The sequence below is a fragment of the Zalophus californianus genome, chromosome 9, assembly GCF_009762305.2.
Source record: "Zalophus californianus isolate mZalCal1 chromosome 9, mZalCal1.pri.v2, whole genome shotgun sequence".
Lineage (NCBI taxonomy): Eukaryota > Metazoa > Chordata > Mammalia > Carnivora > Otariidae > Zalophus > Zalophus californianus.
The window spans coordinates 27,619,134-27,645,476 of NC_045603.1; the positions used below are offsets into that span (position 1 = coordinate 27,619,134).

Consider the following 26,343-nt stretch of genomic DNA (forward strand, 5'->3'; position numbering starts at 1 on the left):
CACGCTCAACTGACTGAGCCACCTAGGCGCCCTGGAGCTGTGATTTTTGAGTTTAAATAATGACGTGGTGCCTGGAAGTCAATTTGAAGTCCACGTCCTGTTCATCTGTGACCTTACTATTATTATTATCACTTTTTTTTTATGAAACAGACGCATTAATGTTGATTCACTTTATATGAGTATTATCAGAATAGGACTTAATATTCCTTAGGAGAATGGGCCACGCAAGGGCTTTAGAAAGAGAAAGTGTAACAGGTTAGCAACATCAGTCAATTAAATATTGATGCTATGGTTCAAAAAGGACAACCCTAAACTCTTGCCAACTCAAATTCCAGTTTCTTCCCTATTCTTTCTTCTGATTCTTTACTTTCTCTTTGGCTGAAATTAGAAGCAAGGGAGCAGAGAAACAAAACCGGGGGTTGAACAAGAGGAGGGAAGCCCAACAGACAGGTTAATCATGTCTGCGATTCTATCCTTTGCTTTCACCCAGGGTCTACGCGCTCCCAGCAGAAATGAGGATCCTGTCCAGGCTAGGTCAAGACCAGGGTCATGGTGACAAATTTTACAAAGCAGCCTGAGCTGCGGCCTCAGGAACCCACCCCCCGAGCCCCTCCTCCCGCCGAGGTCAGGGACATCCCCAGGCCTGGCCCAGGTCTCCCCACCCGCCTCCCCGGCGGGCTCGCGGCCGGCGCGCGGGCACGGCCTCTGACGGAGCGCGGCCGTGCGCTCGGCCGCCGCGGCGTCCCCTTGCCCGCCGGAAGGAGCGGCGGCGCCAGCGTCCTGCCGCCTGTCCGTCACGCAGCCGCCCACGCCGCCGCCGCTCCCGATTGGTCGCAGTTCCGGGCCAGGCCCCTTGAGGCCCCGCCCCCCGCGGATGGACAGACCAGGAGGGCGTGGCGGCGGCGGGCGGGTCCGCCCAGCTGTCAGTTACGGGGGCGGCCCGGCCGGCGGGCGGGCGCTCGCAGGCTACCTCGTCGCTCGCTGGCGCGCGCTGCCTCTCACCGCCTGTGGGGAAGTCGGGGCCGCCCGAGCGGCTGCCGCCACCGTCTAGCCCCGACCTCTTCTCCCGTCCCTTCCCGACTCAGTCTCTCCCGCTCGCGCTCCCCGGAGTAGTGAGTGGTCCCGCGTAGGGTCCGGAGACTCACCGCGGCGGCTCGGGTGGTGTTTAAACCATGTTTAGGAGGATTTTGCAGAGGGTAAGAGAGTGAAACCGTCTTTCCGGCAGCACGTGAGCCGGAGAGCCCGAGCCGGGGCTGCGGGCGCCGCCGCCGCCGCCGCCGCGCTGAGGAGCCGAGGCGGCGGCCCGGGTGCCGCTCCTTGGCGCGGGCTCCTTTCTTCTGTAGGCCCCGCAGCCCGGGAGGTGGTTTAGGCCTCGGCCGTCCGGCCCGGGGGCGGGCCGCGGGGGCAGGGAGGGCGGGTGGGGCAGGCAGGCCGGAGCCCGAGCGGGCGCCGAGTCCCCGGGCGGCCCCGCGCGCCCAGGCCCGGCGTCGTGCTCCCGCGCGGGGCTGTCAGTGAGACGGGTGGCGGGGCCGGAGGGTGTGGTGCCGGCGCGTTCCTTCCAGCTCCGGGAATGGCAGTGCAAATGGAGAGTTAGTGCCTCCAGCCGGGTGGAGAGTGCCCCGTGGGAGATTGCGGGAGGCTTGCTCAGCCTCTCCCGCCTCCCCGCCCACCGCGCCCCCCAACTTTGCTCGCACCTGCCACATTCAGCTGCGGTTTTGCAGGGTAATGTGGTGAAACCCGGCCTAGCTCGGGCCCAATCGTGGTACCGACACTTACTGGCAAAATCGGCTGAGAAGGAAGATATTACTCACTGTTGGAAACTTTCCCCCCGCCCCAATTAAAAATGCGTTTCGCCCTCTCAGCCCAGTACCTTTTTTGAGCTCTCCAAGAATAAATTCGCAGTAAGCTTTATCCAGTGATAGACACTTAACTCCTTCACTTTCTGCCAGGGCTATCCCTATTCGAAAGCTGGAAAAACCTTAAGATTATAAAGACAAGAGCATTGGAAAGCTCTATGTGTATGGCTTAGAAATCAGTTCCTAGGATAATCGAGTATCATTTCCTACAAGAGTTGCTGTACTCAAGTTTTTGTTTTGGGTAGCCTTTTATTTTTTTAAACTGACAGGGTGCAACAAAATGTAAATGATTGAAAAGTTGGGCCAAACTCAGTTCAAAGGACAAAAGAAATTAGTGAATTTGTAGTATTCAGTCAAAGAATGTGCCAAAGACAGTTGAGTCATCCTCTGTATAGAAAGGGAGTGTACTTGGATCCTGCATAGCTTTGTGAAATGTTCAAGTCATGTGAAACTTGGTCATATATCAGGGGGAGAAATAGTTAACTTTTGTGTCTACCACCCTGTATTGACATCTGATGATTTTTTGCAGTGGTTTTGTCAGAGTTTTTTAAAATCTTGATAAGCTGATGATTTTGGCAATAGCAAGGGCATGCCCTTTACTCTTGCCGTCAGTTCCTGTGTTCAACAGTAAAGACATCTGTGCATGATTTACTTGTTGTGCTTGGAGATTTTTCTTCTATCGGACCTGGAGGAACTGATTACCTCATGCCTCAGACTGTGTTTCTGTCATAGTTCCACATCCGAAATTAGTTTGCCTATGGTTTGCTTTAAAGTTTATAAATAAAATAAAGTGTTTACTGACTTAAGCGTAGCTTCTGGTAGGGGTGCCTGGCTGGCTCAGTCCCCGGAGCATGCGACTCTTGACCTTGGGGTCATGAGTTCAATCCTCATGTTGGGTGTGGAGATTATTAAAAAAAAACAAAAAACAAAACAAAAAAAACTTTGAAAAAAAGAATAGCTTCTGGTAGTTATAGATTAATTTTCAGAAATACGGGATGCTTTCCAATACTCTTGGTTTAATGTTGTTAAGCATTACCATTGTATAAGGATCATTTTTATATAAAGACCATGTGTTGGTGTATACACAACTGTTACAGAAGTTTCTATTGAAATTGCAAAATTGAAATTCTGATTATTGCTGAGATGTGATACGGGATCATCACATATGAATAAGTCACTTGAGAACTGACTTTCTTAACCAAGGTACTATTGATGTGTGTGACTGGATAATTCTTTGTTGTTGGTGGGGGGGCTGTTCTTTTGCATTCTGAGATGTTCAGCAGCATCCCTCTGGCTTCTACTCACTTCATGCCAGTAGCACCCCCTCCCCCCATCCCTTTCCTCTTTTGTGACAACCAAAATTATCTTCGTGCTTTATCATATGTTTCCTAAGGACAAAATTGCCCCTGATTGAAAACCACTGTGTTAAATGTGTATTCTCTTTTAATAGGAAAATTTGAATTGTTTCTCACAGTTACTTTTATACCCCTGTGTATTTATAGTGAGTGTCAGGAAACACCAAACTTACGCAAGGGACTGGGAAACAGTTAAGAAAGTATGGGTCCTCCCTTTAAAACTCACAGCCAGGTAGGGGAAGTGGACATCTGAAAGTGATTACAATGCTCTGTAATAGAAGAATGAGGAGTGCCCTGAGTGCTACTCTGTGTGAGGGTGTTGGGACCGTGAGGACGAGCTTCTGGGAGGAGGTCATATTCGCAGCTCCAAAGAAGGAAGAGCGTGTCAGGCAGAGGGAGCAGCAAATGCCAAGGCATGAAGTCATAAAAGGGGCAGGTAATAGTAGGAGGAATGTGAACAATTAAGTTTAGGAAGTGAGATGATGTGCAGGGATTAGTGGGAGATGAAGCTGCATGGGTAGCTACAGACTAGATCCCTAGAGGATCTGGAGTCCTTTCAGAGGAGTTCAGCATTTATCTTGCAGATAGGTCAGTGTTAAATCTCAGCATTTAATAGGGGCATTTTGATAAAAGCCTTAAAGAAATCTGGTGATTTGTGTTACTAGTTTAGAACCTACCATATACATTTTATTAAGTCCACAGGTGGTATTTACTAACAAGTATAACTAGAATCTTTACATTATGTAACGTGACAACCATTTTATTTTACCCCACCCTGATAATCTTATTTCTCAGCAGAGGTAATAAAATACAAGATTAAGATGAAAGTTGCTAATTTAGAGATTCGTTTGAAATGGTTTCCATGCTTTGAGATTATATTGCATTCTTTTAACATTCTGCTTTTAGATGACCTTTTCCTTTTAACTGTTGTTATTTTCTTCTGAATAGTGTCCTTTAAAAAAGCATTTTTGAAAGAAATACAGACAACGTGCTTACGATCAGTTGTAACTCAGAGTGTTTTGAACATCACCAGTAAGGTCCCAAGGGTACTTCACAGAAAATTTGTTTCTGGTTTTTCTCCTCTTCCTTCTTCTTCTTCTTCTTTTTTTTTTTTTCCATTAGCTTACTAAAAGTTGTCTTTTTGAGGCTTGAAAGGGTCTGAATTAGAAAATAAAATTTTTAAGGTAGTTCCAGTTTGTACGTGTTGACTATTTTGCTTGATGGTCCTTTGAAGAGAACTATGAATTTGAAGTGCTCAAGCACTTGGGCCATGACCATGGTGCACCCGGCTGGCTCATCCTGGAGCATGTGACTCTTGATCTCAGGGTTTTAGGTTCCAGCCCCATGTTGGATGTGGAGATTACTTAAAAATAAAATCTTTAAAAGAAAGAAGAAATAAAGTGCTTGATGACCAGACAGAATAAATGATCAGTATTTAGTACTCTAGGCAGTTTGTAAACTTTATTGCTATTTCTTTCTTAAGAAATTTACTCTTAGTGTATTAGATTTCCTTTCACTGGTATATATCAATAACATTGCCAAAGAAAACAATGGATTTAATTGTTATAGAATTGTAGAAATAAAAGGCTTTTTTTTTTTATGGTCAGCAAGTCTGATTTTAAAAACGAGGAAGTAAAAACAGATTAACTGATATCTAAGGCAACACAGTTAGTAGATGTCAAAACTGAGACAAGAGCCAAATTTTCCCAGCACAATCCATTTCCCTTTTTCTGGCACCTTGTTACCCTTTCCTCCACTACTCAAATTGATATGGTTAGCACTGTGCTAATCACTGTGGAAGATATGGGGAAAATATGAGACCTAACTTCTTCCTCAAGGATATGATTAAGTGCCAACGAAAATGATATAGACAATGAAGGCTGTAGTAGGACAGGGAGGAAAGATCAGAACCAGCCTGTGTGAGCGGGGAGTCTTGGAGAAAATGAGCATGAGATTGGGTTTTGAAGAATGTGTGTGTTTAGGAGAGGTCTTAGGAAAGTTTCTTTTTAGGAAGGAGTAACAGTATAAGCAAGACACAGAAATGAGAATAAGTTCATTCTTCCTGCCCTCCCTCTTTCCTTTGCATATAGCCTTTTAATAAATGTATTTATAACACTTGCTATGTGCTAGAAACTGGGGATACAGCTGTAAATAAGATACAATCCTTACCCTCAAGTAGCTTAAACCAAGTGACTTTTAGAGATAAGAGATAGGTTTAGAGCGGAAAGAAATTAAGAAAGACATTTACAAAGATAATGTGGCACCCCATTGTGGAGATTCTTGATTGTCTAGCTCAGCCCTGTTCAATGCAAATGTGAGTTACATACATAATTTAAAGTCTCTCTCTCTCAAATAAATAAATAAATCTTTAAAAACAACAAAAAAGGGGGGGCCTGGGTGGCTCAGTCTGTTAAGCATCCAACTCTTGGTTTCTACTCAGGTCATGATCTTAGGGTCTTGGGATCAAGCCCTACATTGGGCTCTGTGCTCAGCGGGAAGTCTGCTTGGGATTCTCTCTCTCCCTCTCCCTCTGCCCCTACCCCTGCTCGCGCACTCTCTCTCAAGTAAATAAATAAATCTTTAAAAAAAAAAGAAGTTTCTAGTAGCCACATTTAAAGTAAAAAAGTGAAATTAATTTTTAAAATATATTTCTTTTGACCCAATATATCTAAAATATTCAACGTGTAATCAGTATAAAAATCACTATTCAGATAGCTTACATTCCTTTTTTTTTTTTTTTGACTAAGTCTTTGAAATCTGGTGTGTATTTTGCATGAGCAGCACATCTCAATTTGGACTAACCATATTTCAACTACTCTATAGCCCCATGTTGATAATGGCTATTGTATTGGATGGTGCAGGTCTAGTTGAGTTCATATATAACTTTTAACTTTTTATTTGGAACCAGTTTCAAACTTATAAAAAGTTGCAAGAATAAAATAATACAAGGGACACTTTCTTCTCTCTTCTCTTGCTCTCTCTGTCATTTTTTTTTTTTCTGATTCATTTGAAGATCAGTTATGGTCTTTTACATCTGAATACTTCAATGAAGAATAGTGTATTCATTTACATAACCACAGTAAAGTGGTTAACTTAATTAACTTATATTGGTTCACTTGCTCTGTAATTCCAGTTTTGTCAGTTGATCTGGTAATGTCCTTTGTAGCATTTCCCCTTCACCAGTTTAGGGTCTAGTTAGGATTAGATATTATATTTAGTTGTTATATTGGTATAGCCTGTTTTCATCACAACATGTCTTTGTATTTTTGAAGAGTACAGATCCCCTCTGGCTTTTTTTTCCCCTACACTATTCTTCATGTTATTTTTACCTGATATTTTCTTGTGATTAGATTGAAATTATGCATTCTGGGCCAGAGTGTTCCCTAGAAGATGTGTCCTTCTCAGGTTATCACATCTGGAGGCCCATGATGTCTTTCTGTCCTTCATAGGTGCTGTTACTTTTGATTATCTTGTCAAAGGTTAAGGTGTAGTCCGACTTTTTGACTGTATAATATTTTTTCTTCTTTTTGCAGTAAATAGACATCTGCTTATAAGACCATGCAAATATCTTGCTCTTTATCAAAAATTTCCCCTAAATTTAGCATTCATTGTTCATTCTTGCCTCATCTAGTCTTCACCATAGTGACTGCAAAATGATTTTCCCACTCCAGCATTCCCTTCTTTACCAGTTGGTCATTGGCTTTCCTGTTCTTCCTTCCCTCTCTCCATCCATCTCTCCTCCTCCTCAGCTTCCTTTTTTGCTTTCCTATTGTTATGGACTCATCATTTCAGTTTTTAAAAATGGTTTATAACTCATCACTGTACTTAATTATTTTGGTGGTCAAACTGTGTCAGTTTTGAACAGTGAGAGCCCCTTTTGTGTGGCCCCTGTGTTGTTTTGACATGGTTCTATAATTCTTTTTTTTTTTTTTTTAGCTCTTCCTTACTTTCTGGCATAACAATGTATTCTAAGTTCATCCATTACTCTTTCCCAGCCCTGAAATTGGCCATTTCTCTGAGGAGCCCTATTTCTTTTAGTGGGGAATGGTATTAGAAACCCAGGTCTGGGGTGGCTTTCCTTCTCATTTATTTCAGCAGACAAGTTTGACATTTTGAACTTTATTCTGTAGGCATTAGGAAATCAATAAGATTTTATTAAGCAGTGGAAATATATTTGGTATGTAGGAGAGGCAGAATTTCTACCTTCTTTGGGTGTCTGGCTAGGCCTTACTTAGAATTAAACTGACATAAGGCAGATTAACAGAGAAAAGGATACAAATTTTATTAAGTTTTTACATATGTATGGGCAGCTTCACAAGAGAATGAGGACCAAAATAAGTGACAGGTGTTTATACCTTTTAGACAAAGAAACAATGCATTTGTGAAGAATTAACAAGACAGAGAGGTTTGGGTTAGGGGGTAGTAAATGGTGAAGAAGTAGCCAAGAAGATAAGGGTTAGTTTAACAAGGTTTGTTTATACAGATTTCTCAGCCCCAAATTCTGTCTCTGGTGATGAGAATGTCTTTTTTCCTCCTGCTACAGTGAGGATGCCTTTCACATGAGAGCTTTATCTCCTGCTTTCAGGAAGAAAAGAGGGTCAGAGTGTTCTTGTGTACCTGCTGTTTTAGTGCCTTTAATTAAAAATAATCAGTATGCCAAAGTGGCATAATTTGGGGTGACATCCTGGTTTTCTTCAGGCACAAAGTAGGAGTTAATAATATTTATTGAATGAATATTGAAAGGAATGTTTTAGGAAGATTTATTTGTCAGTGTTGCATGTGATATATTAAAACCATAGGGGAATCTAGGCAGAGATCAGATAGGAGAGATTTTAATATTTTAGGCACTAAGAAATTATGATTTGCATTAGTGTGATGACAATGTGAGCAGAAAAAAAGGTAATGAATAGGGAAGAAGACTTTTTTTTTAAAAAAGATTTATTTGAGAGAGAGAGTGCGTGTGTGTGAGCAGGGGAAAGGACAGAGGGAGAGAAAGAGAAATCCTCAAGCTGACTCCATGCTGAGTGAGGAGCCTGGCGTGGGGTTCAGTCTCATGACGCTGAGGTCATGACCTGAGCCCAGATCAAGAGTTGGACGCTCAACTGACTGAGCTACCCAGATGCCTGGGGAAGACCTTTTGAACATATCTATTCCTCAAATGTCTAGTATGGGCCTACTGTGTGCTGTGGACACACTGATGAGTAAAAGAGACACGAACCTCTGTGGAGCTTAGTGAAAGAGGAACTGTTCAAAGAATCCCATAGCTTTTTTGTCACATGGATGAGTCTTAGGAAGGAAAAGCACAGGGAGCCCCAAGAGCGTACAGCAAGCGGGCCCTGATCCAAACTTGAGATGTTAGGGAAGGCTTCCCAGATTGGTTACACATTTAAGTTTGATGCAGTTACTACTAATTTATTAAACAAATTTTAAAAAGTGGAATTATTTTCTCTCTGTGTAGATTCATTTTTAGTGTGTTAAGAATAGAGATTGAGGGGTACCTGGGTGGCTCAGTTGTTAAGCGTCTACCTTCGGCTCAGGTCATGATCCCAGAGTCCTGGGATCGAGCCCCGCATCGGGCTCTCTGCTCTGTGGGAGGCCTGCTTCTCCCTCTCCCACTCCCCCTGCTTGTGTTCCCTCTCTTGCTGTGTCTCTCTCTGTCAAATAAATAAATACAAAAATCTTAAAAAAAAAAAAAAAAAAAAGAATAGAGATTGAGATCTAAAAGAACCAGGGCTAGAACTCAGTTTTTCCTTCTTATCCTGGTGGTGTTTTGCTTGTGCTAAAGAGACAGTGTGATTCGTGGTTAACGGGCTGAACTCTGGGGCCAGACTGCCTGGGGTGATATTTGTATCCCATTTACTAGCTGAGTAGCTTTGGGCAAGTTATTGATTTCTCTGTGTCTCACTAAAATGGCCATAATAGTATCTGTCATAGGACTATTGTAAGGACTAACTGAATTAATATACATAAAGGACTTAGATAGTATCTGGCACATACCTCTCTGTAAATGTTAGCTGATGCTAATGTTGGTATTTTGTTGTTGTTGTTGTTATTATTATATACTCCAAATTTCTTCAAGGAAAACTTTTCTTATCTGCCCCCCCCCCCGCCCTTTTTTAAATCGTGTGGGTGTGGGTGTGTAGACATTTCATCATACTATTGGGCATATATTCTGTGCTAATTACTTTGCTGGGCTTGGGGATTAAAAACTCTTAAGGAGTTTTAGTGGGGGAAACAGATATGTAAATAATGACAAAGTAATGTGATGTGTTAATAGATACATAGAGGAAGAGTTTATGAGAACAAAAAGAAAAAGTAACTAGTCCTGTGAGGGAAGGGTTGAGGCGAGATAAGGAAAGGGATTGTTGAAGGCCTTGCAGAGGCTAGAAGTGATAGGCAAAGAGGAGCAAGGGAGAGAAGCCATCTTTCAAGGCAGGGACCAAGCAAATGCAAGAGCATAAACAGCCTAGCACAGCATTATGGGAGTTGTGAGCTTTTCTGCATGTGGATGGGTGTCTTTGTAAGATATGAGACTGGAAAGGGTTTTGGACTTTATACTATAGACAATAAGGAGCCATGGAAAGTTTTTAAATGATCGAATTTGTAATAAGGAAAACCCTCCAAAAATATTTTTCCTCGGTAATCTTTATAGAAAGTTAATTGGCAAATCACTCATCTGTCTAAAATATGTTGGTAATTAATCAGCGCCCATAGGAGATGTCCAAACTCTTTACCTTGGCACACAAGGCCCATAATGCTCTGGTTCTTTTATATGATTTCAGGCTCATCTCCACTTACCTTTGCACATGGCCTTGACCTTGCCATTCTCACTAATTGTGTTTTTCACAACTTACCCTGTTCTCTCATCCCTTCATACCTCTGTAGAAGTGCTTTATTCTGCTAGACTGTCCTACCATCACTTGTAGACATTGCTTAGTTCAAGTGACACTGGGAGTTATTTGCTTACCTTTTTTTTTTTCCTTCTTCTCCCCAAACATCCCATACTAATTAGGAGAACAGGCTTTTGGTATTAGACCATCATTTAAGCCCTGGGCTCTTCCACTCATGAGGGTGAGATCTTATACAAAATTTCAAGCTCTCTGAGACCCAGTTGCTTTATCTGTAAATTGATGATATATCTACCTCAAAGTGTTGTGGAAGGATTAAATGAAATAATGTTCATGAAGTACTCACCACAGTATCCAGCATTCAGTAAACATCTGTTATATAGTAGCTATTACAATTGAGATCTCTAGAAAATTTTTGTAATTTGTATACCTATTTCCCTACTAGACTTGAGATCCCTTAGGGTAGGGATTTTGTTTTCTTTTTTTAGTGTGTAGGATCTAACTTCGTGTTTGATGCTTGGTGGTTTTTCAATAATGTATGTTGGTGGCCGTGTAGAGAGGATGGCTCCATTAGGGGAGAGACTGGCTAGAAAATAATAACTTTTTAGTTCTAAAATTGTTGTACATTCGAATCCTTTGGAATTCTTAAAAAAAAAAAAAAAAGATTCCCAAGTCCCTCCATTGTATCAGAATTCCTGGATCTCTAGTTTTCAGTTCAGGAAATGATGAAAGCTTGAATTTAGACAATGGCTTTGGGGATAAAGAATGACTTTCAAGAAAATTAAGGTGTACAATTGATAGGGCTTATTGACTTGTGAGTGGTTTGGGTAGCTGAGAGGATAGTGGAATGGACTAAGGTAAAGAATAGAGGAGGAAGAAGAGCAGATTTGGGGAGGAAGATGAATGTGAACTAGAGGTGTGGCCATCCCAGTGGAGATGTTCACAAGGCAGGTAGAAATACAGGTCCAGCACTCAGGAGACAGGTGGAGGCAAGTATTAGATACGTACAAACACATATCTTGAAGAGAAGTCAAGTCAAGTAAGTACTGAGAACTGTCCACTGAATGGAACAGATGAGTCATACCTAGTTCAGTTTCAGGAGAGTCATAAGGACAAATTAGGAAGTAAGGAAGTGGAATCAGAGAGCATAGACTACTTGCTGAGGAATATGGATTAGAGGAAGCAGAAACTAGTTAAGTATTAAATGCATGAGTGAATTTGTCATCCTTGGACAATGTTCTAATAAATGATTTTTTATTTTCAAGGATTAGAAACTTCCTCAAATCAGTTTAAGTTGAAAGGGGGATTTATTGGAAAGTTTCAAAGTGATCCATGAAGAAGAATTGGCTATACAGTTAGGCCTCATGATAATGGTGTCAGGGATAGGGGCAGTTCTTCTTGTCTTTGTCTTTCATGGACCACTGGCATCTTGTCTCTCTGTCTCTGTGACCATCCTCCTTGTTGCTGTTTACTCAGTGTGTTCAAGACCCCAAATGGTCTTCTGACCACTCAATTCTATGTACTTTTCACCTTAGCTTTGTGTAATCAACTGGCCCAGTGTCTCAATTCCCCAAATACAAGAGAAGACTTAAAATGTCCTCTGCATCTTTTTTCATTGGGTCATGCATAGGTCTCTGGCTGGCCAAAGGTGTTCATTGATGGTTTAGTCAACTGAGGTTGGAAGTGGAGTGTGGTCATAAAATACTTAGGACTATTCCTTCTAGGAGTTGTGGTACCATGAAACACACAATTTACACATCATTCTTCTAGAAATGAGCTTTACCATGGCTCTGAAATAGTGATAATAGTTATGATTAAATTCATTTGGTCCGGGCGCCTGGGTGGCTCAGTTGGTTAAGCGACTGCCTTCGGCTCAGGTCATGATCCTGGAGTCCCTGGATCGAGTCCCGCATCGGGCTCCCTGCTCGGCAGGGAGTCTGCTTCTCCCTCTGACCCTCCCCCCTCTCATGTGCTCTCTCTCTCTCATTCTGCCTCAAATAAATAAATAAAAAATAAATAAATAAATAAATAAATAAATTCATTTGGTCCTAGGAATAAAGGATCCATCAGGTTAGCTCAAAAATAGCATAGAAGTGGTTATAAAGATGTACTCGGCGATAAGAAAGATGGAATTTTATGGAAATTCAAAATCAGACATTTAATATGGGGCTGAGCCTCTCAGACATTTTACTGGAAGGCTTTGAAGGCTCCAAGGTAGTGTTGTTAGGGACTTTCATGTCAGGGCTTTATAGATTTTCACTGTAGAGTCGAGCTGTTAAAGAACTCAGTGACTCTTAATCTATCTGTGTCCCCTGTTACCTGTATATTTTTGTTTCCACTCTCAGCTAATTTTCTTACCCTCTATTCTAGTTTTTTTCTTCATGGCTTCTGCATACTCATAGTCTATGGTCTTTTGAAACTTTGGTTGGGTTATAGCTTTGATTTGCTGAGGTGTTTCATGTACTCTTACTTTACCACATGACTATACTGTTTATCTGTTTAGTGCCAGTTTGTGTGGCTAATTAATCATTTCTCTTTATAGTTTGTGATTTAAAGGCCTAAGCATGGAGCGTAGTAGTAGTTCGTTCTTGGCTTTGGGCATTTTTTTTTTTTTTCTTTTTTGCCACTGGGCCATGTTATTGGCTGCTCGCTAGCTTGTGAATATCTGCTGTTTGATCCAGGTGATCACATCTTTGGTCAATTGACCAATAGACACAGGGTCATATAACCTGGCTGTCTTGGACTATGTTCTCAACATGGACTATGGTAGGATAGCTTGCTTACTTTAGGATAGAAGCATGGCTATTACCTGCATTATGATTGATTGACAGATTGAATACAAGAACATGAATTATTTAGTTGCATTGACATCTGTTTAAGTGTTTGCAAAGACTATAGCAGTAGTTGAAATTTAAAACCACCCTTTAGTCTCATTTCGGTCTTTAATATCAGACTCTGGCTAAGTTTTACATAAGTATGCTAATATAAAAGTTTTTAGAGTCTCAGTGATACTTTATTTGGACTTTAATATTTGGAAAATGTTTTAAGAATTTTTGTCTTTATACAGTGCTATGCCAAAATACATTGTCATGTGGAGTAGATTAAGTGGTAAATCATATTGAGTTAGATATCTGAAAGGACGTATGGATTTATTTTTTGATAAAACCTCATATCTCTTTGCAGCTTTTAAATATTTTAAGGAATAATACAGTTTTAAAATAAAAATATTTGAAAATAATAAAAATAATATGTTTCTGGTTTATGAAAATAAACCATCTACATCACAGAAATTTGAGTAGTTCAGAAAAGGAAAATTGAGAAGAAGCGTAGGCTGTATGGTTTAACATTAAGAACACAAGCTTTGAAGTCAGATTGAATCTCAGCTTTGTGCGTTACATTTGTAATCTTAGCTAACAATTTATTTAGCTTCTTTAACCGTATTTCTCCCCCCTTGGCTACATGGGGGCAATCCCTTTGACTTTATTCAAAGGATTGTTATACGCATTAAATGACATAATATAGACAAAGTGCTTGGCTTCATGCCTGTCATAGAGGTTATATGTTAGCTATTATTGTTAATAGCTAGAAAGATAGAATATTTCATTTAGCCAGACTACCAATTGACATTTCTTTAGTATAAAACTCAAGTTTCTTGTGTTCATGATTTTGAAAATGCAAATGATCCAGAAGAAGTTGGTATTGAGCTTTAAAATAAGATTCATGCCTCAGGGTTATTTTGACTTCATTAAGTTTTTGAGTATAAAGTCACCAGAGCAAGTAGAGAAATCACTGAATTTGGAAACAAGAGACTTGAGTTCATGTTCTTAGGCAAATCATTGATTTTTTCTTGGCTTCACTTTCCTTCTCTGTCTACTGAGCACACCACCTAGGTGATTTCTAAGATGCTGTTAGGGTAAAGCTGTTATTTGAAAACCAAGAAAGTACCAAGATTTTGAGTCTGCAGATCATTTGCCACCCTAAAGTAACATTTTAAATGTGTTAATATAACAAGTCCAAATAACTTTTACCCTGTTTTCTAGCATCTTTGCTGAGAAAAAACTGTCTTTAGGAAGCAAGAATTCAGTGATAAAATTTGAGAACTCATGTAAGATGACCGTCACAGCACCTGCCATCCATGTAGTAGGTTCCAGAAGATAGTTCTCCTCCGTCTCTACTGAGATATCCCCCCACCCCCGTGTATAGCCCTTTATGAGTATCTCAAATGCAAGTAAGGTACATTTGTTGCAGTGGATGCTTTGATGTGGCACTTAGATCTTCCTTCAGGACAGAGACACATTGTCCTAGCTGTCTATAGAGTCATGGTGCTGATGGCACTGTGATAGCTGTGTCCTTCTCTGGGAGTTGCCCTAATAGAAAGAAGCTTCCTCACCCAAGATTATATCCCTTTCCGGAAGCAGCCTCATTACTGGCTGATGTGGGGAATACAAAGAATCATCCTCTTGCCTTGATTCGGGACTTCTGTGAAGGGCCATCTAGCTTCAGGACTCTTGGTAGGATTAGCTGAGGTTGCTGTTGCAACTGTGCTACTGATCAGTACTGTTTATCTTCTCTCTCTGCCCAGTCATGCTTCCCCTGTGCCCACACAGGTGTTCTTGAGAGCGCTCCCCAGTACACCTGCTTGTAGATTTCAGAGTTTCAGAGTCTGTTTCCTTGGGAACTCAAATTACAAGTCATCTGCTATTTGGATAGTCTTACGGATTCATAAAAGATGATTATACTCAGGATGGATTTTAATTTTATGAACTTTGTGTTCCACTTCTTTGAAATTGATACTCTATATATCTCTTATAACAGGAATCCATAGCCAATAGATTAGAATTTCTGTTAGACTCTTAAGTACCGTGTAAGACCATTTGCTGGGATTATGAGCATGGCCCATTGATGCTCTGTTCAGGAAGTTTTATTATCAACACCATTCACAGTTCTCTTGAGAGATTTTAAGACTTAAAAAATGAAAAGTGGCTTCTTCCCAAAAGTAGAGTATGAACTCTTATTTTGGTATATTTTTGTGTCTGGCTGTCCATATTTGTTGAATCAAAACACATGATACTCGGGGTGCCTGGGTGGCTCAGTTGGTTAAGTGTCTGCCTTCTGCTCAGGTCATGATCCCAGGGTCCTGGGATGTAGGCCCATATCAGGCTCCCTGCTCAGTGGGGAGTCTGCTTCTCCCTCTACCCCTCCCCCCTGCTCTCGTGCTTTCTCTCTCAAATAAATAAATAAAATCTTCAAAAAGTAATACTCTAAATTTGCTTCAAATATGTAGCTCAATTTTAATTATATGTTAGATATTTAATTATGTTAGTTTTTTAAAAAGATTTATTTATTTATTTGTCAGAGAGAGGGGGAGAGTGAGAGAGAGTGTGCACATACAAGCAGGGGGAGGTGCAGGCAGAAGGAGAAGCAGGCTCCCTGCTGAGCAAGGAACCCGATGCGGGACTTGATTCCAGGACCCTGGGATCATGACCTGAGCCAAAGGCAGACACTTAACCAACTGAGCTACCCAGGCATCCCTATGTTAGATATTTTAAAAATATTTTTAAAAAGAGTAAAAAAACTTTTACTCTTTTACTTAATTTTGACTTAATTGTGTGATGTCTACAAACCCAATTTAGTTACTAATAACTTATCTATAATTAGTTTTAATAATCTTAATTTCTTATTGACTTGGCTGCCTTTTTCTTTCCTTTTTTTTTTTGGACTTGGTTTCTTTTGAGAGGCAAATTACTTTCGTGTAACCATTAATAACATAAAAGTTTTAGAGTTTTGAACATGTTCATAAGAAAGCAAAGTATATATAGAGATTGAAAATATAGTTGACTATTTCTGTGGACATGCTTTTAAGGTAGCCAGTTTAGGACCCAAATGAATCATAGAATGAGAATTTTAGAGCTAGAAGGATCCATGATCATGATCCATGATCTGTCCCTATAATTTATCATTGAAGAAAATGAGATTAGAGAAATTGTCTTGATGGGTATCAGACAGATGGCCAAGAAATATTTTGGTTAGTAGAGAGAATGTTGAATTGGGACCTGGGAAACCTAAGTTTTAATTGCAACTTTACCATTAGATAGCAGAGTGATGTCAGGCAAGCCAGTTATACTTTCTAGGGCTTAGTTTCATCATCTATGAAGTGATACAATTGAAACATCATTTTTGAGATGCTCCCCAACTTTTAAAGTTTGATTCAAGTCTTAATGTTATGAGTGACTGTTATTTATAGTATATTATCAAATGCTAGGCACTGGTTTAAACATTTTAAATGTATTATTTCATTTAATCCTTACAACAGTTCTATGAGGCTGACATTGTTAGTTCCACTTTACAGATGGGAATTTGGGCTTAGAGAAGTTAAATAAATTTGCAGGACTTCTAAGTGGGTAAACTAGAAGTTGAATGCAAGTCTGTGTGACTCCAGCTTCTATATTCTGAATCACTCTTCCTAGATTTAGGTGGACTTTTGTGTTTGGAACACTTGACAGACCCTGCTGAAAACAAGAGCTGGTCGCATTTGGTAAGAATATGCTTCTGACCCCTTCTCTGGCATTGTGCAGTATTGTGTGTCATTAGGTTAGCAGGAAAGACTTAGGATGCAGAGAAGTATGTTGTGTGTTAGCACTTGAGAAATTTTGGAGAGTGTTGGAATTAGATGCAACAGGAGACATAGCCTCTTAGAAGCCACTTGGAAAGACAGCTTGAATAGGGATTGCACTCAATTTAGTATCAATAATTTGACAACATGGGTAACTATATTTGCTTGCTCATTAAAGTTGCAGGATGGCTCTAGGTTAGATGGAGTTGCTCACAGTTCAAAAAATAGGATTTGTTCTCAGCTGAAAGCTGATATAAATGAGCTAGAGTTATTTATTTATTTATTTATTTATTTATTTATTTATTTATTTATTTTAAGTAACCCTACCCAGTGTGGGGCTTGAACTCAGGACTCGGAGATCAAGAGTTGCACACTCTACCTGTTGTGCCAGCCAGGTTCCCAAAAAGCGTACTATTATTGTATATAGTTGTATGATGGATAGAGAAGCATCAGTGGTGTTATTTGGTACCATAAGTTTTCTAAATCATATTATTGCAAAAATCTGAGTAAGCCTTCTACTTCAGGATTTAATATGGATCAGGATATATTCAATTTTTTTTATATGTATATAAATTTATTCAGCAGAGAGAGAGACACAGCGAGAGAGGGAGTACAAGCGGGGGAGTGGGAGAGGGAGAAGCAGGCTTCCCGCTGAGCAGGGAGCCCGATGTGGGGCTTGATCCCAGAACCCTGGGATCATGACCTGAGCCAAAGGCAGACGCTTAACAACTGAGCCACCCAGGTGCCCCAGGATATATTCAGTTTTAAGAGGGCAGAGAAATAAGGAATTTTGAGGACAAAAAAGTAACTAGCAAAAGTGAATTATGAGACAAGTTTAAAGGTGGTAGAATTGTTATGGAGATTAGAATGAAGAGTATTAGTGACCATTTTCAAGGTTCAAGATTTAGAGCAAGCAGGCAGGACTTAAGAGACAAATTTTATATGAAGTTTGAGACTGACAGTCAGGAGTTAGAATTAGGAATACAGAAGGTATAAAATGAAAAGTAGAAGGTCCCTTCTCCAGTAATCATTGCTGTTAGTTTCTTTGTGTTTCTCCACAATTTTCTGATGCATATATCCATTAATATTATAAAAATATGATCATTCTTCATATGAGTTTGAATTTTTTTCACTTAGTATAGTTTGGAGATTTTTAAGTACTGCCACTTTCAGAACTACTACTTTTTTTTTGAGAGAGAGGGAGTGCGTGCGGGCGGGCGGGGTGGGGAGTAGAGGCTCAGAAGGAGAGGGAGGGAGAATCTTAAGCAGGCGTCATGCCCAGTGTGGAGCTCCATGTGATGCTCGATCTCAACGACTCTGAGATCATGACCTGAGCCAAAATCAAGAGTTGGACACTTGGGCGCCTGGGTGGCTCAGTCGTTAAGCGTCTGCCTTCGGCTCAGGTCATGATCCCAGGGTCCTGGGATCGAGTCCCACATCGGGCTCCCTGCTCAGCGGGAAGCCTGCTTCTCCCTCTCCCACTCCCCCTGCTCGTGTTCCTGCTCTCACTGTCTCTCTCTGTCCAATAAATAAATAAAATCTTTAAAAAAAAAAAAAAAAAGAGTTGGACACTTAAATGGCTGAGCCACCCAGGTGCCCCAGAACTACAACTTTTATTATTTGTTTATTTTTAATAGCTATATTATATTCTATGGATTAACTAGTCCCCTGTTGAAGGACATTTAGTTTTGTTTCCAGTTTTGCTATTGTAAACAATACTGCAGTGAACATGCTTGTACATATGTAGGTGGTACCACTGAGTAATTTCCTAAGCACAAAGTCAGAGAGTATGTACATTTTTTGCATTTAGTTATACTCCCACTAACCATGTATGAGAGGGTTGGTTTTCCAATATTCTTTCCACCAATGCCTATTGTCAAAGAATAAAAACGTCTTGATTTTACTCAAATACCCTGAAAACTAGATTGGCATTTGTCATGTAGTCTTCCAGTTTCTTGTTTAACTTAAACAGTTAAAAAAGAAAATATGGAAAACAGAATGATGTAATGGAGTAGTTACGTTAATCCTTTTTTTTAATGTGTTAAAACTGTTGTGTGTCCCATTAAATTCTGGTGGACACTTCTATTGTGTCCTTACTTAGGAATTGTGTGGTGAATACCTCATTCTGTTTAGGGCTCCCAGCCTCAAAAAGATTCCTTTTCTTTTTTGTGGAGAAGATACCACATTGCATCTACTATTTCTAATTGTATCTATTGCATAATAAACCATCCCCAAACTTTGGCTTTGACTTAAAACAACCACCATTTTGTTTGCTCTAGATTTTGTGGATCAGCAGTTTGGGCTAGGCTTGGCTGAGTGGTTCTTCTGGTGGACTCTCTTGAAGTTACTCATATAGCTGGGGTTATTTGTCAGTTTGATTGGAATGGATAGTCTAAGGTACTTACTCAGATTGCTGATTATATTCGTTGGGCCACATAAGTCTAAGGCTAGCCTGGGCTTATATTGTAGCAGAAGAGTTAGCCATGTCAAGTCTCATGGCCAGTCCAGAGCCCATGTGGGAGAGGATTACACAGAAAATTACAAAAGCATTAAAACATAGGGGAGATTCATTGAGGGTCATTACTGAAACAATTTAACACAGACGTCACTTTCTTCTTCCTTATATTATGATTAAGTGTTGCAAGAGTATAAATAAGAAACCTGATATAATTTAAAGGACAGAAAGATTTCTTATTTTAAGGGGGAGATTCAGGAAAGGTTTTATGTCTTTTAAGTTGAGAAGACTGATTTTTATCAGCAGTTGCAAAATGATGATTTTCTAAATCTTTCATTCCTTCTGCATACATTAACTGACATTTTTCTGTGAAGAACTTTCAACATCAAGTGGGCTGTTTGGTTGCCATGAATATCAGTGCATACTGGAAGGGTAGAGTAAATGCTTAAAATTGCTAATTTTTAGAATAAGAGTTGGTACATACTCTAGCAGTGATGAATGAGCCTTGCTTTTCTTTTGACTTTTTCTGTCCTTGAAGAAAGAGAACTCGTAGATTTTTAAATATATTTTATGAACTCACAGATTTATATATGTTTAGTAGGTTTCAATCAATTGAAGTCAATGGGATTTTTTGATGTGCAAATTGCCCCAGCTTTAGCTAATGGAAGTGCCTTCAAAGTGACTTGTCATTTTGACAGGACCTGATTAGTGTTTGCTAGCTTCTTTGCTTTTGGCACAACAGTATGTCCCTTGTAATATTTCTGCTTCAGCCTGAAATCAGCATTTCTCCAAAAAGCCCTGGTTCCCTTCACTGGGGAATGCTATTTTAGATAAAATTGTATGGGCACTAAAGGTGCTCATTGCTTCTGGGTTGTCACTGCTTTTAAGCTTTTAAGTGATAAGAACTAGCAAGTATTTCTATCCCTATATATATGGCAAAACAAAACATGAGTTCAAATTTAAGAGTAGAAAATGGTTTTTACTGTGAGTTTATCTTTTTTGTCTTACACTGAATATCTTGGTCCTAACATTAACATAGGTATTTTTTCCTGAAAATATATATAAATAGCTTTAACGTAATAGTACTACCATTTATAAGACTACTGAGTGAATTTTACTGTTTTTTTAAAAGCAGTTATTTTTGTCCTTATGCTATATCTCACTAAGTCTATAAGCTTTTTAAAAAATATTTTATTTGTTTCAGAGAGGGAGAGAGAGAGTGAGCATGAGCAGGGAGAGAGGCAGACTCCCCGCAGAGCAGGGAGCCCGATGTGGGGCTCGATCCCAGGACCCTGGGATCATGACCTGAGCTGAAGGCAGACGCTTAACTGACTGAGCCACCCAGGCACCCCCTATGTAGTTCTTAAATCACTTGAAATAATTATTTTCTAGGTGATTGGTTTAACACCAACTTGAGATTCAGTTAGGTTTTTTAAAAAGTTTTTAAATTTTGAAAATTGTGGTGACATAAAATTTGTCATTTTAAAAGCAAAAAAAAAATTATGTGATCTGAAGAGAAACCAGAGTATAAAATTTGCCCTTTTAAAATGTACAGTTCAGTGGCATTAAGTACATTCATATTTTTGTGCATCCATCAGAACTATCTGTCTCTAGGTTTCATCATCCCACACTGAAACTGTACCATTCAACAATAACTTCTTATTTCCTGTACCTCCTAGCCTCTGGTAACTACTATTCTACTTCTGTCTGTATGAATTTGGTTATTATAGGTACCTCATATAAATGAAGCCATATATACTAGTCCATTTGTGTCTGGCTTATTTCACTTAGCATAAAACATGTCTTCCTAGGTTTATCCATATTGTACGTAGCATGTATTAGAATTTACTTCCTTTTAAATGTTGGTAATACTCCATTGTATGTATACCACATTTTGTTTATCCATTTATTGCGGTGTTTCCATCTTTTAGCTATTGTGAATAATGCTGCTATGAACATTGGTGTACAAATTTCTATTCTGGTTCAGTTAGATTTTTTTTTTTTTAGATTTTATTTATTTATTTGATAGAGAGAGACAGCGAGAGAGGGAACACAGCGAGAGAGGGAGTGGGAGAGGGAGAAACAGGCCTCCCGTGGAGCAGGGAGCCCGATGCGGGGCTCGGTCCCAGGACCCTGGGATCATGACCCGAGCCAAAGGCAGACGCTTAACGACTGAGCCACCCAGGCGCCCCTGGTTCAGTTAGATTTTAACTGAGGTTTTTAAATAAAAGGAATATTATTAACTAAGCTAGAGAACATAGGAGGAAAAGAACACTTTTCCTCTGGGATGGTAAAGGGTTGAAATAAATGAAGGATTTGATTTTGGATATGATTCATTTGAGATGTTTAGGGAAAGCAATTATAAAGCACTTGGAAATGTGGGTATAGAAATATAGAGTGCTAAATTAGGTCTCTCTTTTATAGTCTAGGTGAGAGATGATGGCATCTTGAACTAAAGTAATGGCAAGGGAGATGGAGAAAGGATAGATTCAGAATTTATATAGATGATTGGATATGAAGGTTAAGGAAGAGAGAAGAGTAATAAGGCTTTGGATTTAGGCAAGATGGGTGTGAGATGTTTCTGTTATTTGAGGTAGAGAATGCAGATGGGTGATAGGTTTCTGAAAAAAAAGAAAATTTGGTTTTGAATAAACTAGCTTTGGGGTGCTTTCAAGGCATGCAGGTAGAGATATTTATGGGACAGGAAAATATGAATTTGAAGTTCAGCAGAGATCTGGATTAGATTTACAGGTTTTTTTGAGATAGAGCGCGAGCAGGGCTGGGGAGGCGGGGGGAGAGGGAGAGAGAGAATCTTAAGCAGGCTCCATGTCCAACATGGAGCCCGATGTGGGGCTCGATCTCATGGCCCTGAGATCATGACCTGAACTGAAATCAAGAGTCAGATGCTCAACTGACTGAGCCACCCAGGTGCCCCTAGAACTTTATTTTTTGTTAGCACTGGGGGTAATTAAAATTAAGGGAGTAGATGATATCACCTAGAGAGTATATGGTAAACTAAGAGGTTGAGCCTGAAAACTCCCTGGGAAGACTTGGAATGCTTTCCATGAAATTGAAAAAATATTTTTGAGGTTATAGTAATAGGAATAGTAGCGAGGGACCTATAATTTGGTTATCTAATTACAGCACAAGGATCACATAATGTATTTAAAGCACCCTTGTCAAGGTGGTGTGCGTGTTTGCGGCTGGCTTTTCAAACTTTGAATTTGCGAAAATCTTCCTAATTGGTTTTTATGGTAGACAGGGTGAAACAGAGTAACACAATCAATACTGAAAGTTACATTTTATAAGAAATTTTTCTAGATGTCTCATAAATCCCCAAGATTTTGAGGTTGTCTGTCATTTAATTTCTAATACTAGTATCCTTTCCAGTTTCAGAACTAATTTTGCTAAGTATAAAGTGTGTATAGTATCCTATAGCAATGTTTTTTTCAAATATTTTTGCAAAAGCAAACATTTATTTTTAGTCAACTCAGCTTTTTCTGTAGATTAATCTATTATTAACTCAGCTTTTGCTGGTTTGCCTTCTTTTTTACCTAATTTTAGCTAGAGTGGTATGGGTTCCACATTTGCTTATTAAACATTTATTACGTCTCTTCTACGTGCAAAGACTGTTCTACTTAAAATTTTAGTCAGTTTTAGTGCTTTGCAGGTGGGTAGGTTTTAGAAGTGAGGTTCTTTATCTTTAGTAGGAATTAGATTGTGAACCTGATTTATTTTACCGATGAAATTTTTGCTCTCTTCCTGCTTGATCTTAGTAAAATCAAATGTAGAGTTGGCGGGGTGGAGAGTTTGGAAACTCTGACTTGGCATATCACCAGATATTAGGGAAACTTTTGTTGTTCATCTAAAAAATAGCTGTTTCAGAGCACCTGGGTGAAGCCTCTGCCTTTAGCTCCGGTCATGATCCCAGGGTCCTGGGATTGAGCCCTGCATCAGGCTCCCTGCTCAGCGGAAAGCCTGCTTCTCTCTGCTCCCCCTGCTTGTGTGCTCACTCTCTCTCTGTCAAATAAATAAAATCTTTTTTTAAAGATTTTGTTTATTTATTTGAGAGAGAGAGAGAGTGAGAGAGAGCACGAGAGGGAAGAGGGTCAGAGGGAGAAGCAGACTCCCTGCTGAGCAGGGAGCCTGATGTGGGACTTGATCCCGGGACTCCAGGATCATGACCTGAGCCGAAGGCAGTCGCTTAACCAACTGAGCCACCCAAGCGTCCCAAATAAATAAAATCTTAAAAAAATAAAAAGTTGTTTCTTATGTGCTTCTAGTTGCTGGTTTTGATTCTGTTTTTCTTTGCTATTAGATAAAGATTTTTAGTCACAATTGGAAGATACAGCTGCTGGTTACTCTGTATTACAGCAATGCAATTATAATTTTCACATAAATTATTTAAATTGCATTCTGTAAACAACTGGTCTGAAATTAAATATGTATTTCAAAGAAACTTCATATTGTTAAAACTTCTAGGAAAGTGACACTTTCTTCCAAGGTATTGTATACAGTAAACAATGATAACTTTTTCTTTCTCCAATGAAGTTCTGTTCTTTCATCAAAAACCTGTATTTAATTCTTCTGTAGCAGTTTTTGCAGAGATTAATGCTGCTTTATATTGATCTTATAATTGTTGGTAGTAGAAATCCATTTTTATACTACCAATAATTTAGGGTAGCCTATACATTGCAGACATCTACTCTTACTTGGTTGAAGTATATAAACTTTTCCCCCATATTTTCAAACATTGATCTCTTTGGCCAAAGCAACTAAACATTAGTGATGGGTGTTTGATTATAATTATTTGGATCTTTTTGCAACCCCAGATATTTTTTTAAATTTAATTTTTTTTTAAATTTGAGAAATTTAATAGTATGAGAAAACTAATGAAATATTTTTTGGGGGAGGTGGGTTGGTGCTTAACAAAATCCATCAATACAAACCTCATCCTTTTAATTAATTTTAAAAAAGATTTATTTATTTTAGAGAGGGAGAGAGTGGGGGGGGCAGAGGGAGAGGGAGAGAGAGAATCTCAAGCAGACTCCCCACTGAGCAGGGAGCCTATCATGGGCCTTGATCTCAGGACTCTGAGATCATGACCTGAACTGAGATCAAGAGTCAGATACTTAACCAGCTGGGCCACCCAGGTGCCCCATTATCCTTTTAATTACATAGGGAAAAAATAGTAACAACAACAAAAATAGCCCTAACATAAAACTCATCAGTATTATATGACCTTTCAATTTCTTTGTGTTTATATTTTTATATAATCAAAGTCATAATAAATCCAAACTTTGTACTTTGTCTCTTACAAACTCAGCATTATATCACGTGCATTATCATTTTTCTAATAAATCTCATATTTTTAATTGTTAAGGTTTTAATTGTCACATTTGCTGAGTGGGTATGTCATAATTTAGTTAACCATTTCTTTGTTTTGAACATAGATTACTTATAATTTTTCACTTTCATAAGTAATGCTTTGCTTAGAATGCCTATTCATCCCTGCCTATAAAAGTTTTGATCAGACATCAAGCCCAGATACAGGGCTTGGTGGAATTTACACCCTTTGAAAAATTTTCTGTTCATGGCAAGGGCAGGAGCTTTGCTCCACTTTCTGAGTTCCTGTAGTGGGCCAGGCTTCTTGATGCCTAAAACATGTAGGGCATCTTGGTCCCCATTATCCTGTAAGAATTTGGTTACCTCTACCTATTTTAGGTCCCAGAACTCTATACTCTATACTCTGTGTGTTTCTGTTTTATTTTTTGTCTACTGAGATACTTATCTTGTTTTTGAATATGGTTCTACCTCTTTAATATTTAAAAATTCTTTATCTGTTATTGATCTTTGGAACTGAGGCAGCTTGGTGTCTATGTTAACTGCAAAAGCTATCTGGACTGGAGTTGTGGCCATTCTCTGTTTACCATGGCATATTTCAATGTTTTATATCTCCTACCCATTCTGTATTATCAGTTTAACCTATTTAATACCTGTTTTGTGTGTGTGTCTCTCTGTGTGTGTGTATAACTTTCTGTCCAACACATTTATTTTCCTTAAAAACCGTGTTCTTATTGGAGTGCCTGGGTGGCTCAGTCAGTTGAGCGTCTGACACTTGACACTTGATTTCAGCTCAGGTCATGATCTCAGGGTTGTGAGATTGAGCCCCCATGGCGGGTTTCCTGCTCAGCGTGGAGTCTGCTTGAGATTCTCTCTCCCTGTCTCCCCACCCCCCTTCTCTTTCTCTAAAATAAATAAATCTTTAAAAAAAATACAGTGTTCTTATTTCTGTATTCTCGGCTTTTGTGTATTTTTTTATTTCATCTAGTTGGAATGATTGTCACTGAAGTAAATTTAACTTTTCCTTCAAGGAATGGGTTTTTTTTTTCAAAAGCAGAAGTACCATTGATCTATTTTTTTTTTTAAGATTTTATTTATTTATTTGACAGAGACACAGCAAGAGAGGGAACACAAGCAGGGGGAGTGGAGAGGGAGAAGCAGGCTTCCCGCTGAGCAGAGAGCCCGATGTGGGCTCGATCTCAGGACCCGGGATCATGACCTGAGCCGAGGGCAGATGCTTAACGACTGAGCCACCCAGGCGCCCTGGCATTGATCTGTTTTTTTTCTCAGAACTCTGTTTACATTCAGAGCTCTTTGATTTAGCATTTAATTTTTTTCAAGTTGTTTCCTACCTCCTTTTGTTTACATTAGTTTTGTTTCTTCAGCCAGGTTGTAGTCTACCTCAAGGTACCGTCCTTATTTCTCTTATGCTGTCCCCATTCCTTTTGACATCCAGAGCCTTACAGAATGTTAGATATTTCATGGGAGATGAGCAGATGTGTTATGTACTTTTTGGTTACTGTAAAAGATACCTAAATTTAGGTAATACTTTTCTATAAAAGCATAATTTGGAAGATATTTATCTATTACTTTAAATTTTTAGCATAAATTATTCTTTTTTTTTAAGATTTTATTTATTTATTACACAGAGAGAGAGAGCAAGAGAGCACAAGCAGGGGGAGTGGCAGAGGGAGAGGGAGAAGCAGGCTCCCTGCTAAGCCTGCTGCCGAGTGGCTAGCCCCATCCCAGGACCCTGGGATCATGATCTGAGCTGAAGATAGACTCTTAACTGACTGAGCCACCCAGGTGCCCCTAGCAGAAATTATTCTTATTCTTATTCTTATCCTATTGTTTTCACAAAGTAAAACTTTCA

General features: G+C 39.5%; 1 protein-coding gene across 1 annotated transcript in view; it reads left to right on the plus strand.

Moving 5' to 3' along the window:
* Positions 1 to 923: 923 nt before the first annotated feature.
* EEA1 (early endosome antigen 1) overlaps positions 924 to 26,343 on the plus strand; it is a 125,550-nt gene continuing 100,130 nt past the window's right edge. The window contains 1 exon segment of the mRNA XM_035729300.1: positions 924 to 1,196. Coding sequence (XP_035585193.1) covers positions 1,173 to 1,196 — 24 coding nt within the window. The 5' untranslated portion in view covers positions 924 to 1,172.